Below are 17,568 nucleotides of genomic sequence, written 5' to 3' on the forward strand. Positions count from 1 at the left end.
TTATCTATATAGACAGACTCTTTTAAAGCTGCTGCTTTTGCTAATTTCCTTCAAGACTTCTTCACACCACTCCGTCCCACATATTCATATAGACATCCATCCAACACATTCATTTCATCTTCTGTTTCATTACAACCTCATATCCTTCATACTCTTCCGCAAAAATAAATCTCAAACAAAACCATTCATAGTTCAAATATCCGTACAGTTATTCGTAACAAAGGAATAGTGCCCCTGTCTTTAATTCAATAAACTATCGTCATATTAAACTATGCCCTCTTATATTACTTACTTTGTTACCCACAATTTTTACTATCATTCTGCACACTGGATATTTTCCTGTCACCTGGAAACCCTCTAAGACGTTAATGTTTCCAGACCAAGAAAAAACTCATACCATCTTATCATCCTACCGTACAATTCAATTAACGTTTGCTTTTAGTAAAACCCTATAACGTATTATAGTAAGACGTCTGTATGCATACATAACAACACAAAATACATCCCATACATCAAGCAAAATTTCACCCAGGATATTCGATCAACAATCAACTACCGGTCTTAACTACCATGGTTACACAACATTATAATTAGATCAAACCAACATGTCTTGTATTATTTAACTCAAAAATATTTAACAAAGTAAACACCACACAATTGCATACACAATAATTCATCTTCAATTTCCTATCTTGTATATAAAACTGATATACAAGTTTTTAAATCAACCGCCTGTCATATATTTCAATATATAACTGCTTCTCCCATCCTATTTTCCTTCACTGTTGAGTACCTCAAAAAATCTGCTCTGTCACCAGATCTCTATGTTCCCAATATGTATCCACTTCCTGATAACTTCAGGTCTTTCAATATGCCACCAACACTATCTTTTCTTGCGTTAAAATCTAGTATCCAATCCATCAACATTGCTCTACAGATAATAATTAACAGTTTTCTTCAGTGGTGCAGCAAATAAAAAACTAGCAATCAACACCACAAAAACACAAATTATCATCATCATTCCTCCGTAAAACATCAAAAATCCATAAAAAAAAAAAAAAATCCTAACTACCTTTCCCTAAAACTAAATCAAGCTCTCATCCAAGCACATTCAAGTGTAACTTAGTTAATGGTCACATTCACTAAACATCTCAGTTAAAAACATCTTCAAACAATCGCAAAAAAAAAGCATACAATAAAGTTAACTTATTAAAAAAAAAAAAAGTGTCGGCAAACGTCCTGAATACTGAAAGCAAACACAATTCTAAATACATACAAGGCGTCTTTTACGGCCTGTGCTAACTTACGAAAATGCTGCATGAGTTAAAACCATCCACACAGTTTACAAAAACTTATTAATGATGGAACAATGTGCTTTCCACATTGCATATCGAGTCAAACTAATTAGTCCTACAGCAAAGTTGTGCAACCAAATTCAGTTTCCTACACTCCATTTTCATCTTAAAACTTTGCGTCTCGCATACATATGCTCTCGTTATAACCCACGACCCCTTACTTTAAAATACTATGTGCCTTTTAGCTCTCCATCCTTCTCCATGTTAATATTATCCTCCAACGCTATCATTGGTCTATACTCTCTATTGCTACAATCTACCTCCTGAGCCCTTTGACCAGTAGGGTCTCCCAAATTATCAAGTTCATGATCATCTGCCACTCATATTTCCATTATTTGTACACTAAATCCATCTACCACTACCAGGGTTCCCATTATCTACATTAAAGCTTAAGCAGCCCCTAGGCAAAAAAAAAAAAAAAAAAAAAACTTCATCTGCCTAACACTTCTGTGCTGTGATATACTAGCACACCTCGCCTCATCCCTCATGCTCATCATTCACAATATACAGGTATAATATACTTTATCAGTACATATTCATTATTCCATATTTCTACTCTTCCAGTTCTATACAATACTACACTAACTGCAATTTCCTCGTTAATTTCCTAGCAAATGTTAAGGATTGGAAAGATCCTTAAAACCTTAGCAATTATTATAATGTAATAAAAACTTCTATGAAACATCACACAATCCTTAAATCCTCCAATTATACATCACTCTTCCCTAAAAACTGCATAACCCTCTAAAATGGTACAAGTCAATATAACTAGTTATAAACAAACAAACGAACAACAAACGTATAAGTTCCAATAAAAGTTTATATTTTGTGTATTTGTTCACATAACAATGCTAGGTTGCAATGTTCACATCCTTCTGCATTTCCACAACCACCGCATATATGTGGTATCTCTCTTTCATGCCAAAATAAATAATTCGTTGTGTGTCTGTATTAACGCATAATATGTACACCTATATCTTAATAAACAAATCTAGTTAGTATATAATGCAAATCTGACATTCGTGTGGTATCATCTCGTTCTCATAACATTTTATGTAGTTATCACACATATTACAAGTGTGTAATTCATCACCGGGTGCCTCTATCGAGTACAGTCATAATTGTGTTTTCCAATTTATACAATAGATGGCTCCACATATTTTCATGCAATCTGTTATTGCTACCGCATTCACCGTAAATAATTATAATATTGTATATGGTAGTTCCTAAATAAATTAAAAATCGGGTTCAAAATTCTCTATTGTAACTACACAGCATTCTTAAATAAGTAAAAAAGTTCTGTCTACAAATTTTTTCGCATATACGTTCTCATATATATACTCTCATATTTTAAGTGTCATAAATATAAACTAGAATTCTGGCCACAAAAAAAAAAAAAGGTATTGCCTTCTACGGTCCTACCATCCATTGGATGGGAATGAAACTCTTGATAAATATTACAATAAACTACATTAAAGTTTATATTTTGTGTATTAGTTCACATAACAATACTAGGTTGCAATGTTCACATGCTTCTGCATTTCCACAGTCAACGCATATATGTGGTATCTCTCTTTCATGCACAAATAAAATAATTCATTGTGTGTCTGTATTAACGCATAATATGTACACCTATATCTTAATAAAACAAATCTAGTTAGTATATAATGCAGGTCTGACATTCGTGTGGTATCATCTCGTTCTCATAACATTTTATGTAGTTATCAGAAATGTTACAAGTGTGTAATTCATCATCGTGTGCCTCTATCGAGTACAGTCATAATTGTGTTTTCCAATTTATACAATAGATGGCTCCACATATTTTCATGCAATCATGTATTGCTACCGCATTCACCGTAAATAATTATAATATTGTATATGGTAGTTCCTAAATAAATTAAAATCGATTCAAAATTCTCTTGTAACTATACAATAGTTTTTTAAATAAATGACAAAAAATGTTCTGTCTACCAAATTTTCGCATATAAGTTCCCATATATAATCCCATATTTTAACTGCTCTAAGCATAAATTGCATCGCCTCCATAGCCAAGTCAAAGAGCACCCACCTCATAGGCTGGATGAAGGTTTATATTCTGTGTAACTTTTCAGATACTAATGGAAAATTGTAATGTACACACGTCTCTGTTTTTCCACAGTCAACGCCAATATATGGAGTTTCTCTTTCATGCCTAAAATAAAATAAATCAATCTGTGTCTATATTAATGCGTAATATGTACCTCTATATCTTAATAAAACATAAATCTAATTACTATATAATGCAAGTCTGACAATCACGTGGTATCATGTCATTCTCATAACATTTTATATTGTCGCAAACGCAAATACTACGTAAATCCTTCAGCCTATTTGTATCAATAGTTGATAACACAATACAATACGTATATTCCAAATACTTGTACTACACCACGCATATACATAATTGCCCATTCAAAACTTTCAACAATTTCTAATTGTACAATTATTTTCGTGTAAGTGCGTTAAATACTAAAAATCAACAGTTTTCATAATTTCGTCTACGCAAATATATAATCTGCAGAGTTGTATGCTAATCAATGTGTTCCGTATTAGTACATAATCTATACCAATATAAATATACCATTCCAGCACTAAAAGTACAATTCGTCTAAATTTTAAATAACTAGTCAATAACATTAAAATATAAATAATTATATACATTGTAAATAATTCAATCGATAATATTCTAATTTCGTAAGTTGTATTTATAAATAAGTCCTAAGTATAAAAAATACTATATTCCAATAATTCAAATCTATTCAAAACTGTTTTAACATAATGGGAGCAACATCCTCTCCGGTAAACGTAAAACAATAACACCAGTAAATACAAGTCTTTGCCTATGTCTTATGCCTTCAAAATTGTTGATTCATGCTTTCAATAGTACACCAATACTAAAATATGGGTTTCTCTTAAAAATATTACCCGTTGTATTCATTAATATATTATTTCCTAAAATAATAAAACTTTCCCAAACATTCCACATGTCATCTTCCCTATGCATCATGCTAGTCTCATTCCATAATAATTTTGTTATCTCCTAAGCTCATTCTAAAATAGCTTAAAACCCTATCTGTAATGTTATACATTAGCAGTTAAAATTGCCTCATACTTTACAAACAAAAATATTAAATATTTTTACATACATAAAGCATTTTATACCCATTTCAATAGTTGCAAATACGTCAATTATCTGTCAAATGTATTTGCTGTTGCTTCAAATTAAATCAGTTCCACACGTAAAAAATCAATCACCATATAAAGCTTCCCAACTGTTATCAAATATTATAAGGAATATATATTCTTATAATTCAATACATGGTAAATAAAAACAATATAATTATCTCTGGTACTTGTTAATTCTATAATAGCAGCTACATAAATACTCTAGTTCGCAGTAAATACAATATACTTAAATATTATGCTCCATACCGTAATCCAATTTAAAATATTTTCAAGCTATTATTTATTTAATTCTTTCAAATGGAAATCGTAGTGCCAATTAGCATAAATACAATCTTCAGCATTTCCTCAATATGTGCAACATTCATCAATGCAAACCAATACTAAACAATTCCCAAGCAACGTGTAAATTGTAATACTCCACCCATTCCAAATCCATCGTGTGCCGTTCCGCACATTCACTACGTTAACGCAAACCAATACTAAAACTGCACCCGAATATAATCTTAAATACATCTATACAAATAAAATATAAGTTTGTTCTATTTTATAGCAATTCAATATACTTCTACAAACCATATTATTAAATAAAAATCCTAAATAAATAATAAACAACCCTACAAAGTGCATACGTATCCAGTTAAACCTAATTTAATAACCTCATTACAAACTAATATATTACGCTTAAATGGTGCTTCAATTCAATAAACAATAATAGCTTTCTCTATTTATTTTATTCTCTTCTCTTTCTTGTACATCTAAATCTCATGTAATTCACCTTAAGTCTCCCCCTTCATTCTGTATCAGTCTCCCATATAACGTGGCTGTTAAATAAAGTTGTAATTATTGCCAATAGATGGTAGCACAGTTGCACATATCGTAGTACTGTGGGGTTCCGCTTTCTTTATCAAAATGTCTCGTTATCTATTATTATTATTATTTCAATTTTATAATAATTAAGTACATGCTAAAACAAAAAATAATATAAATTAATCACATAATGCAATAATATGTTAAACTATGCAACTTCGCCCAGCCAAATTCTTCACAATTTTAATTACCATCAATCTATACGACAATGCAAGCAAAACGCGCGCATTCGCATTTCAGAGTCCTACTATGGAGGAACCTCTGTTCAACAATCACGCAACGCCGCCATATTGGAAAAACAAATCCGTCCATCAAAACCACAATCGTCAACGCTCAATTCTTCATACGTAAGTATATACATATAATAAGTATTATAGGTTAATTAATATTGATCATTTCCAATTATATAAATAAAAGAATGTTCAAGGTAAATTCATAATTAATCTAGTAAAAATTAAAGTATAATTCATAATTAGGGCTTGGTCTCATTACGTAAAAATTATATTATAGGTAACTATACGTAGTCTAATCACTGTAGAGCTCCTCCCTGGCTAATCGGTTAACGTACGCAACTTTGGCGTGGTCAACCCGGGTTCTATTCCCGGCGGAAGCTCATGTGGTTCGGATTCCACGTTAATCAGTATGTCCACGTCTCATATAACCTCACTGCTAAAAGAAACGCTAAACTAAAGTCAACAACAATCTAATTAGTTTTCGCTGCAACACTACAAAACATCCCTAAAAGAAAAATTTACCTATTTATGGAAAAATCAGTGTAATTATTCTCATTACAGACAACACTGCGATATGGACATAAATTATATACAACTGCAACAACAAACAACCAGGAAATAGCCAACAAAATAGCGGCCGTGTCATCAAAGGTGCGTAAACTTTCTCTTCTTACTTAAGTCACAATAATAAATATATATACAAAGTGTGCCGGTATCTATAAATGAAAACACCATTAGCGTCCACGGCTACCAAGCAACAAATATACAAATCGGGTGTGCAAAACTCGCAACAGTAATGGCGCCAGCGCAAAGGTTACACATACGTAATAAAATATAAAAAGCAAGCGGTAAAAGTATAAAGGGAAGTCAAAGCAAAACCAAACAGTAAGGGCGCCAGCGGAAAAATCACACATACGTAATAAAATATACAAAGCGAGCGGTAAAAGTATAAAGGGAACTCGCACTACGGTCAAACAGTAATGGCGCCAGCGGAAAAATCACACATACGTAATAAGCTATACAAAACAAGCTGTAAAAGTATAAAAGGAAGTCGCAATTAATTCCAACAATAATGGCTACAGCAAAAAATCACATACGTAATAAAATATATAAAGCAGGCGGTAAAAGTATAAAGGGAACTCGCACTACGGTCAGACAGTAATGGCGCCAGCGCAAAAGATCACAGAGACACGTAATAAAATATACACAGCGGCGGCAAGTCCTCTGCTGTGTAGAAGTACGTCAATTACTACTTAGTTGTTCAGTCAACATGGATCATCGATCACCATGCAATAATAGCTTACATGGGGTTGTAGGTATTAAAGAAACGCAAGGAAAATAGAACATGTTAGGCTTATAAAGTCTAATGATAAAAGCCAATAAAATACTCTATTTTGGGAATAAATTTTGAACCCTAACCTAACCCCTCTATTCCCGTAGGTTTCGTTCTTTGATGAAATTGAAATAATAAAAACGTAGCCGGATGTTGGTACTAGCTACGCTCCAAAATTCGTTGCAAAGAGTTCATCCATTTTCCTGTGATGCGATCACAAACAACAGATAACATCTATTTTAATGTGCTTACGACAAAATATTAGAAAAAAAAAGCATTCCCCCTTAAAGCGAATTTAAAAAAAAAAAGCAGTGACATGTATTCCCTTATTTCTAATGAGGAGTTTATGTATCAAGTTTCATCTTCCTAACTTAACAGGATCGTGAGATATACAGTTGTTCGCGTAAATCCTCACGATCCCTCTTAGGATGCATATTTTAATCAAAGTAACATGATAAAAATCCACTTCAAAGTAGGTGATAACTGTTTTCAAAACTTCATTTCAGATGGTTCACTCGTTTCCTATAATTCGATCACATACAAGATAAGTTTAATTTTGATGCTCATATATACAGGGTGTTTCAAAACAACACCGACAAAGTTTGGAAGGTGATTCCTGACACCAAGATAAGACAAAAGTATACAGAATAGACCATCCTGGGTGCACAAATGCTTCCTTTCGGAGTTATAGGCTGCCGAAAATATAAAAATAATTAACTTTGAAGGTCCATAGCTCAAAAACTATGGGCCCTACCGTAGTCGGGTCAAGACTTCACTTAGCAACTAGTATGTACCCTATCCAAAAATACATGGTTCAGAATCTTAAGGCACTCACGAAGCAATTTTTATAGAGGGAGTTTTGCTACTGGTAATAATTTGAAGTACTCTCAAACTACCTCTATAAAAATTGTTGCGGAAGTACCGCAAGATTCCTAAATATGGATATTTGGGTAGGACTGGTTCCTAAATGAAGTCTTGACCCGACTACGGTAACTCCCACAGTTTTGGAGCTATGGACCTTTAAAGTTATTTTTCATGTTTTTGGCAGCCTATAACTCCAAAAGGAAGCATTTGTGCACCCAGGTTGGTCTATACTTTTTGTTTTATCTTGGTGTCAGGAATGATCTCCCAAACGCTGTCGGTGTTGTTTTGAAACACCCTGTATATCAGATTCGTATTCTTCACGTGTTAGCGAAAGGACCGTGGAGTATGGAAGCTTCTCGGCTGCTGCAAGTGGCCTGCCAGTAAGGACAGAATACCTATGATATATATATATATATATATATATATATATATATATATATATATATATATATATGTGTGTGTGTGTGTGTGTGTGTGAAATTTTCATTGAAGAACAATGATAGCAAATTATATTCTGGTGAGGAATGTTAACATTTTAAGAATGATGTTTTCACAAAAATTTTACAAGTTGAGCCCAGGACAATTTCTGTATAACTTTTCAGTCCCCATTCAAGTTTGACAAATATCATCCAACAAGATATCAATGAGGATTTTTAATACAAATACGTAAGTTCAAGCAAACTTCAGGGGCGGCCAGAAACCCTTCAACGTCCAAAATCAGCACCCATAATTGAGCACTTTCCCTTTCGGGAGATGGGAATGAATTTAACGTCTGTAATAGGGTCTCTGTTGGCGCGACTGACTCAGCAAAAATTTTTGGATGGCCTGGGGTCAAGGACTAGGCTACATACGGCCACCTCCCTAAAGTTTGGAAATAGTCGAAATTAAAAATTTGATATGGGAGTATAGAATCGGAATGTGTACCTTTGTAAGTTTGGCTGGTCCATCTCGTTCACTTTTATAGGGGAAAAAATTGCCAAATATGTAAATTTGGGAGGTTTTAAACCTATTTTTATCCAGTTTGATGAGGCTTTATTATCTTATATAATTATACGGGTGAGTATAGGAAGATATAAATCCCATTGACGCATCTCTTTCAAAATTTGAGAAGGGTACATTGGCCCAACCCTTTAATTTGGAAGTTGTTTAAAAAAAAACAAAATTTGAAAAATGTTCTCTAGGACCCAAATATATATTTTTGTAAATTTGGTTGGCCCTGCTTATCCACTTCTATGGTAAAAAAAAATGAAAATAATATAAAAGTAAGCAACATGTCGTACCACACGGTATGTTATTGATCTAAGTTATATTTAGACGAAATTTATAGACACCATAGATAGCCCCACACTATCGTCGTCACTGATGAAAACCCTCGTACATGAGTCATAACTTACCAACAAATTTTCTCTCTGTAGTCTATCAGAAAACTCTACGAAGTTTGGAAACTGTGTTTAAGTACAGTAAATTTCATTCCATGCTGAATCTTTTTGGTTTTGTCTTCGTGTTTTTCACACAGAATATCCTAAAGACAGAACCTCTCTTCCACTTTCACAATGAATAGGTTTGTGCAATGGCACATGCAAGGGAGGTTTTGGGATTTTAACCCCTTCTCTTTGAAAAAGGTGATACACAAAAATTAACATTTTATCATATTACTATATACAATACAAAACGCTGAAATTACATGAACTTGAAAATTTGAACACCGCCTTGACAAATTTATGTGTACACCACTGCTTCTGTGTCTGTTGTAGAGATATTGGATTTCCCTCATATTATTAGTATTCAGTATGAAAACAATTCAAGATTTAATAACGATTTTCTTTTTTGTATTTTTATTTTTTTCTCTTTATTTGCTGTGGATGATGAAAAACGGTCATAACTTGGAATAATAAGACAGTCAGCAACAATTTCAAAATTCTCTTCAGCAGACGATTCCTCATTCTTCATTCTTTGTAATTTTATGTAACTTATGTAACCTGATGTAACCGAATTGTTCTGTAACTGATGACAAATACTTAAATAAGTCGAAAATTCCATTTGCCTTGCATTTTCCTCAATCCTTACACGTTCGTACTTTGGATGTTTTCCGTATTTTAGACGTCCATCTTCCATCTTTGATTGGTATAAAAACGTCCCAGAACCCGGAAGATGGGAGAAGCACACGAGAAGCAGAGAAGTACTCGAGGAGCGAGTGTGAGCAACAGCAGAAGAAATCTATTTCAACTTCCACTCCAATTTGGTACAGAGGTTAAGACATGGAGATGACCAGTCGACGTCCAGGAGCTGAGGCACGAAACACACATCCAAAGTCCTAAACGAGCTAACAATCTTCCTTTCTCTTTCTTCCCAAACCAAAACCCTCGACTTTCTTTTTTAAATATTTGTTCTTATTTATTACAAGTTAGGTGCCCTACAAACTGAAACGCTCGTCATCTTCTCAGATACCTTTCAATTCTATCAATGAGCTATATTTCCCAAATTAACGATTATCGTTTCTTTTCTGTCTTCAAAAACGACGACGTAAGCATTCCAACCGAATGCAAAGTCGTAAAACTATTTCATCCATATCTGGATAACCCATCTTCCCTTGCAGACACAACTTTTACAATAAACAGAACATAGAACTCGGGACCACGAGGTATGAAACAATGCAGAAAGCACGTCACTTGATTATTCAGCTTAGCAAATAAATCGCTCATGCGAATGATATCATATGATCTGATAGTTATTAGCCGTCAGTTCAGCTGTCGTTAAGAAGCTGAAGCCATCCGCTATGGGCTATGCTTACGGAATGCTTACATAGTGCTTAAGACGTTCAGTGTCAGCAGGTTAGTCAGTCCGTGTGAGAGATTTTATTACTTCCTTCAACCATAGCAAAGGAGTGCTGAAACTTAAGATCTTTAAGCATTCTGTCAGTGTGTAAACTGGGGACTAGTCAAATTTTCGCCCCCCCCCCCAAAAGTTACTAATTGCTATTGAGAACAAGAATTGGGGGAAACATACGGAATAAATCTGTTACACTACATTGGAAGTTAAGTATTACGTCATTTGGCGACGATTTGACGTTAAAAGTGTGTGTGTGTAGGAGGGGGGGGGGGCAAGACATGATCTGAATATTTGTATATTAATATTAGTTTTCCTGGTTGTTTCTAACACTTTGTTTACGAAAGGTTGATAACTAATAGGATACTATCTTTTTAAGTTAAAATAGCATATATCGTATTTCGTATTTTATTAAGTAAATTGACAAAAGTAACGCAAGTAGGTACTAGCCTTTTGTACTCTTAAACAACGAAAATGTAAGAAGAGATTTGATTCCTTGCCCATGAACATCTTAAAATTCTGTCTGGAAAATTATGATCAGATTATTTAATAACAAATTTGCAAACCAAATAAATAGCAAAGATAATGTTAATCATAGTTATGAATAATGAGGCTTGTTTTGTCGGTTATATTAAAACTAGGGATTAATGAACAACTTATATTTTTAATTCCACACATGCCATTAAACGTATGTTATTACTTTTAGAAAATGAAAGACAGTAAATACTACAAGCATAGGCTACGACATTTAAAGAAATACGCAGTTGCAATATTAATTGCTTTGAATTGCAATTAAAACGCAATCCCTGTAGCTTTCTTAATTCTACGGGATACGGAAAGACAAGTAACCAATACGTACTCACGCAATGGCAAATATTATATGGCACATTTTTTTTTCTATGAACCATTAATACATACAAAAACTTTACATTTCCAAATGAAACTATATATGTACATTAAGGGGTCACTTCAAAAACATGGGGGAAACTTCCCCCTCTTGCCTCCCTAATCGCCGCCCCTGTTGAAATAATAATTAATATAGTGTACATTTTTTACTGTTTTAAAGTTATTTACCAAAAAACAGACAAAATAATGGGGGGCATAAAGATCCTTAAGAGTCTTCATCCCGGTGAAATTAAAATATCGCTAATTTTACAGTAATTATGTGATATCTTCATATAGATAAAAGATAATCGAAATGTGGAACAAGAGCACCCTAGACAATATTATTTTACATAAGAAACCGCTATCACAACTCACTTATCTGCTTTCGATTTCGAGCCATTTTGAAAATCGGCATTTAATTTCGCGTTTCTAAACAGCTGAGAACGGAAAGCCACTAGGTGACTTGTGATAACGGTACCTTACGCAAAATAATATTGTCTAGGGCGCTCTTGTTCCATATTTCAATTATCTTTTATCTATATGAAGATATCACATAATTACTGCAAAATTAGCGGTATTCTAATTTCGCCGGGATGAAAACTCTTATCCAACACATAATTCCTGAATATTATACGTACCTCATATCGATTAGTTGAAAATTAATTTTCTAATGGCACTCGAGAAGAATGAAACAAAATGAAGCTTCTTTTATCACAGCCGAATTCTGAGGAAGTTGTTACTTAAAATGAGTTCAAAGACATTAACAACATATGCGGAAAAAACAAGCTATCAAAAGTAGAGGAAAACAGGCCAACTCGAACAAAAATAACCCAACATTCTTTTTCAGTAGGTTGAGATGTCAACATGCTAAGAGTTCAATCAGCTGTTCATATTCTGTATTTACTTCACTAAGCAAATAAGAAGAAGTGAACAATTTTAATGCTTTTGTTTCGTAATTGGGTGATCACGAGTTCAAATACTGTATTGACCATCGAGGCTTTTCCAGAGTAAGTATTCAGACGACACACATGAAATGCGTATGAAAATGTTCCCATAAGATTATATTTGTAACAATATCATATCTGTTCTTTTCTGTGTATCCTGGTTTTTGTTTCAAATGTCTACACAAATTTCGGACTGACTGATACGCGTTTGAAAATAACTATGTAATTTACTGAAAATCTGGCTTTGAGTCAGCGCCGTACCGTTTTTATATTTCGGAACTACAATACGACAATAGTATAAATAGAATCTTATTAGATCTCCACAAGGAACATTTTGAAGGTATTGCTGTTGTGTTGTCTGCATAGTTTCCTGAAGACAAGAAAGGTAAATCCTATTTTTAAAATAAAAATATCTATTTTTTTATTTTTCAACCCCCTGAGGCGATGCTTTCATTCTCATTCACACAGAATGACCCACTGAGACTAATTAACAAAGCTGATAATAATCCTCTTTGCTTAGCGATGGAATAAGTAATGGATTTCGTGACCAATGACCCAAGATCCAGGGGTAATCAGACCCAAGACCCACCAGCCCCGATGACCCAGATAGACCCATGACCTAGACCAGCGTTTCCCAACCGGTGTGCCGCGGCACACTGGTGTGCCGCGAATGGGCCGCTGGTGTGCCGCGAGGAAATCGAAACAAATTATTAATTCTATAGGAACCAAATTGCAAGACATAGGGGAAAATATATATTTGTATTTCACATTACTATGAACTTCTACTATAAATCTACAATTTTAAGTTTCATAATGTGTTACTTTTCTGTACATTTTTAATGTTAAAAAACGTATTTATCATTGCTATGACCATTATTGCTTCTTTATTGTTGCAAACTATTTCGTAACTTGAAATTTTAACATATCATTCAATAAATTCAACAAAGCAAAAATGCATACAAATTACCTACATTTGTGTTTTTAAAGTATAGGAGATTTGTTTATTTGTTCGTTATTTAGTGACCTTCCCTTTTAGTTAAAGGTTAGATACAGTTTTCGAAACAGAAAGTGGATTGTTAAAAACCCAAGTCCTATATTTCAAGTTGCGAGAATTCAAGTTGCAACTGTAATGTGCCGCAAGTTGAAAAAGGTTGGGAAACGCTGACCTAGAAGAAACGTCGTCATTCACGTAAGGAGTATGTGTAAGGCTACAAATGCAATTCTAACAAATATGATTATCTTCTCTCTCATTGTCTTTTTTCTAAATATAGTTTTCTTTCTCGCTTGTTATTTATTTATTTATTTATTTATTTATTTATTTGTGTGTCAATCATTGCACTGAAAGATAACTACAAGGTTTATCAAAAGTACAAACGCGTTAGACTAGCAGAAAATTTGAGCTACATCTGTGAGGGATTGTCAAAGTTTAATCAACCTGTAAAACTTGTTTAGATAGGAAAACGAATATGCATGAAATTATATTTAGAATATGCAAAATATGTTACCTTGATTAAGAAATGTCACACCGAGTACCAAACAAATGAATGTTCAAACTCAAACAGTGAACATCATTTCAAATCAAACCACTTGGCATAACAGCCCTTTGCGGGCTTGAGCCACTCCAATGCCATCTTTTAGCGACCGGCTGAACTACGTCGAGCCTAGCAACTAACATGTGGTTAGCGCGCTGCATCGCCTATCTCTAGCAGGCATATCAGGAGCTTTCCAGACCTAGTGGCCTAGAATCACATCTTTTATTCATGTGACTCCACAGTTCACCTCACGACTCCGAGTGGGCGCCGAAAATTAGAAATCACTGTCCCCGAATCGAACCCGGAGCACGCGGATGTGAGTTCAACACTGTAACCACTAGACTACGGTGTCTCCTAGTGAACATCATCAATCAACTATAAAATTCTGCGGTAATGCTTCAGAGATGATATTTCGGTTGCTTCTGGGTCACCGGGTCTAATTGGATTATCAAGTCAGACTGGAATATCAAAAGTCAAACCATTCAGTAAAGAAGTGTGTTGTCAGTTTAAAAAAAAAAAAAAAAAAAAAAAAAACTGCTCTACACAGAAGAAGGCATTGACTGACAGTTAGCATGTCTTACAGAATTTGAGTGGCGTATTCTTCAGTTCAATTAAGGAGTGAAGAAGTTATACAAAAATTGGACACAATGGCGTTAGGAATCGATGCGCTGACCATGCATTACCAGCGCCGTAACTTAGATATTTTCTGGATGAGCAAGCATTAATATTTGGGCCCCCTAGAAAAACTTGCAAAATTCGAAAATACTGTAGGCCCCTTCTTTCCAAGGGCGCCGATCCTGGGGAGCCTAGGGGGCCAGGCCCCCCGTCAAAGCTCATGTGGGTCCCCGCATTGTATTTATGAATATGCAATATTTGGCATAATTTTAATTCAATTTGTCTTAAAATCCTCATATGCCCCTCCCCCAAAGTTACAGAGAAATCGGCGCCCTTGCTTTTTTTTATCTTTCTCTTATACTCTTTGTGGGCCCTCGAAGTCTGTGAGCCCTCCCACACGGCAAGGACTGCGAACCGTCAGTTATGCTCCTAGACCCGTTTCGTACATGACAAATTAAGGGGACAATATTGACAAATCTCAAAGCCATACGAATAAATATTTCTAGGGCCCCTAATAATAAATATTTTTACTGAAATGAGCCCACGACTTATTCAATTTTTTGTTTACCTTTTGTGTATTGTTTTGTTTATGTAATATAGCAAACCTGTTCGATGCTTTATTTATAATTTGATGTTCGTTATCGTATATGGAGTAAGAAAATTTTGTCTTAAAGTTAGCCGCCTTGAACGGCGGGGACCTTCCTTGGGGGAGGCATTTACCCCCTGCCCCCACAAGTTACGGACTTGTGCATCACTTAGTTGACTGTGTACCCAGCCTACCTCACCTCGGTGTATTAAATTATATATATATATATATATATATATATATATATATATATATATATATATATATATATATAATAGAATCTCTTGATTGTGGTCCTGCGTCTAAAGTTGCTTTACTGTATTTGTTAAAAAGAAGAGTCAACAAGATGTTTCTCACTGTTAAGTTCACTGACCACTTAAAGGCAACGTTGCCAAGACAGTTTCCTTTTTAGGTCAGAAACAAGTCAGACTACTCTATTATGCACCAGACACTGTATACATTAACACTTTAATAGATTACGGTTATAAATAGTTTAGTGATAGAAATGCGAATAATAACGCTCGCCTACAACTCGTAAGTTAAAACAACAGTAGGAGAAAAGAAAATGTTTTAACAAGCAAAGTTGTCAGGGTTTTTGTACCCTAATAGGAGTATTTCAGGACAGACACCCTGAAATACTCCTATTATATATAACGTTGGACTAGTGACTAGCGCACGCAACTTTGGTACATGGAGCCTCATGTTCGATTCCCGGTAGCAAAGAATTCAAATTTGGACGCATTACGATGGTTCGGATTCTACCTTAAACTGTAGGTTCACGTTTCATATAGTCTCAATGTACAACGTGATGACCATCTACAAAACTCACGGCAAACCCACATCTGAGAAGAGCAACAGTGATCGTTACAAAACCCTCAGAGACAGATGCAGCCGAGCACTAAAGCGGATTTTGCTTAGAACTAGTGTGCGAATGTAGTGCAAATAACTAAGGAACTCAGGCAGCACCTCTCAGACCCTGTGTCAACAATTACAGTTCGTCGTGAGCATAGGTGTAACTACTGTGTGTGCCTGTACACATCTTCTTTTATTCTCTCTCTTATTAATGGCTTTATTCTCTCATTTTTCAATTGTCATGTAGGCCTATAATATTGTTATTTGTAATTCTTCCATTTATTGAAATAACATTTTTTTCTGCTTTTTAATACAACAAAAACCCATTTTCATGAGCAGTACTAACTTGTCTTTGGCTCACTTGTGCCCCTGGTTCCCTGGCTCAGGGGCCATGTCCAGGGGTATCTAAGACCACTCCCACTAAAATTTCTCCATGGGTACCTTGGCTTACCCGAAAATTTGAAAGAAGTACATAGAACCATCCTGTTTAAATGTTGGAAATTGTCAAATTTAAAAATCTGGAGTGGTATATAGTACCAGGGTATGTACCTTTTGTACGTTTGGTAGATTCATCTCGTTCCCTTTCATGGGTAAATAAAAAAAATTGCCAAAATTCAAATTTCAAGGGTTTTTGACTTATTTTATCCTCTTTGATTAGGCTTTATTAACTTAAATGCATATATGATTGAGTATTCTCATTAATGTTTCCTTCTTAGATTTTTGGGGAGGGATACAGAGGACCACACATTAAATTTAGTAATTGTCAAAAAAACAAAAATTGTTAAATGTTCTCTAGGAGCCTATAGATAGATAGATAGATAGATAGATAGATAGATAGATAGATAGATAGATAGATAGATAGATAGATAGATTATAAGGTTCCGCATGTCTACACGTCATGCAATAACCACGTGTGAACTACATGTGTTAGTACAGTAGTAAATAAAACAAACAGACGACGGTCCCGAAGAGGAGTCGCCCATCATCGCCAACAGTCGGAAGGACGAGGATCACCGAAGGAAGTCGACACTACAGGATAAAAGGGAGCTGCACACCTCGACCAATATCAATCTCCATAGGTTGATCAAACCACCTAAAGCCCTAAGGCGCCTGGCCATTGGGTTACCCTACCCTCTCACGACGCTTGATCAATTGAGGGACACCTAATCCTAAAGCCCTAAGACGCACGGTCATTGGGTTCCTTCTCTCTCTCTCTCTCACGACGCCCGGTCACCGAGGGAGACACCTAAATCATACAAAACTTAACCCCTCTCACGACGCCCGGTCAAGGAGAGTTACCTCACCTCAAAGCCCACGAAGCTTGGTCATCGGGTTCCTACCACACTCTAACCTAAAGTATTTAAAGGAATCTATTGTTGTACACACTTCTGTATTAGATTAACTTTTTATAATAAAAAGGTGATGGGAAAAGTTCAAATCCCGAGTACTAT

General features: G+C 34.8%; 2 protein-coding genes across 2 annotated transcripts in view; one reads left to right on the forward strand and one right to left on the reverse strand.

Annotated features, from left to right (window-relative positions):
- Positions 1–12,246, reverse strand: part of LOC145673281 (glycogen debranching enzyme) — a 229,431-nt gene extending 217,185 nt beyond the window's left edge. Inside the window, exon 1 of the mRNA XM_081742834.1 lies at positions 12,227–12,246. Within this exon, the coding sequence (XP_081598960.1) occupies positions 12,227–12,231 (5 nt within the window). The 5' untranslated portion in view covers positions 12,232–12,246. The remainder of the gene's footprint in view (positions 1–12,226) is intronic.
- omd (integrator complex subunit 5 omd) overlaps positions 1–17,568 on the forward strand; it is a 135,896-nt gene that overhangs the window by 19,070 nt on the left and 99,258 nt on the right. The window lies entirely within an intron of this gene.

This window comes from Thermobia domestica, chromosome 16 (genome assembly GCF_964235325.1).
Source record: "Thermobia domestica chromosome 16, izTheDome1.hap1.1, whole genome shotgun sequence".
Lineage (NCBI taxonomy): Eukaryota > Metazoa > Arthropoda > Insecta > Zygentoma > Lepismatidae > Thermobia > Thermobia domestica.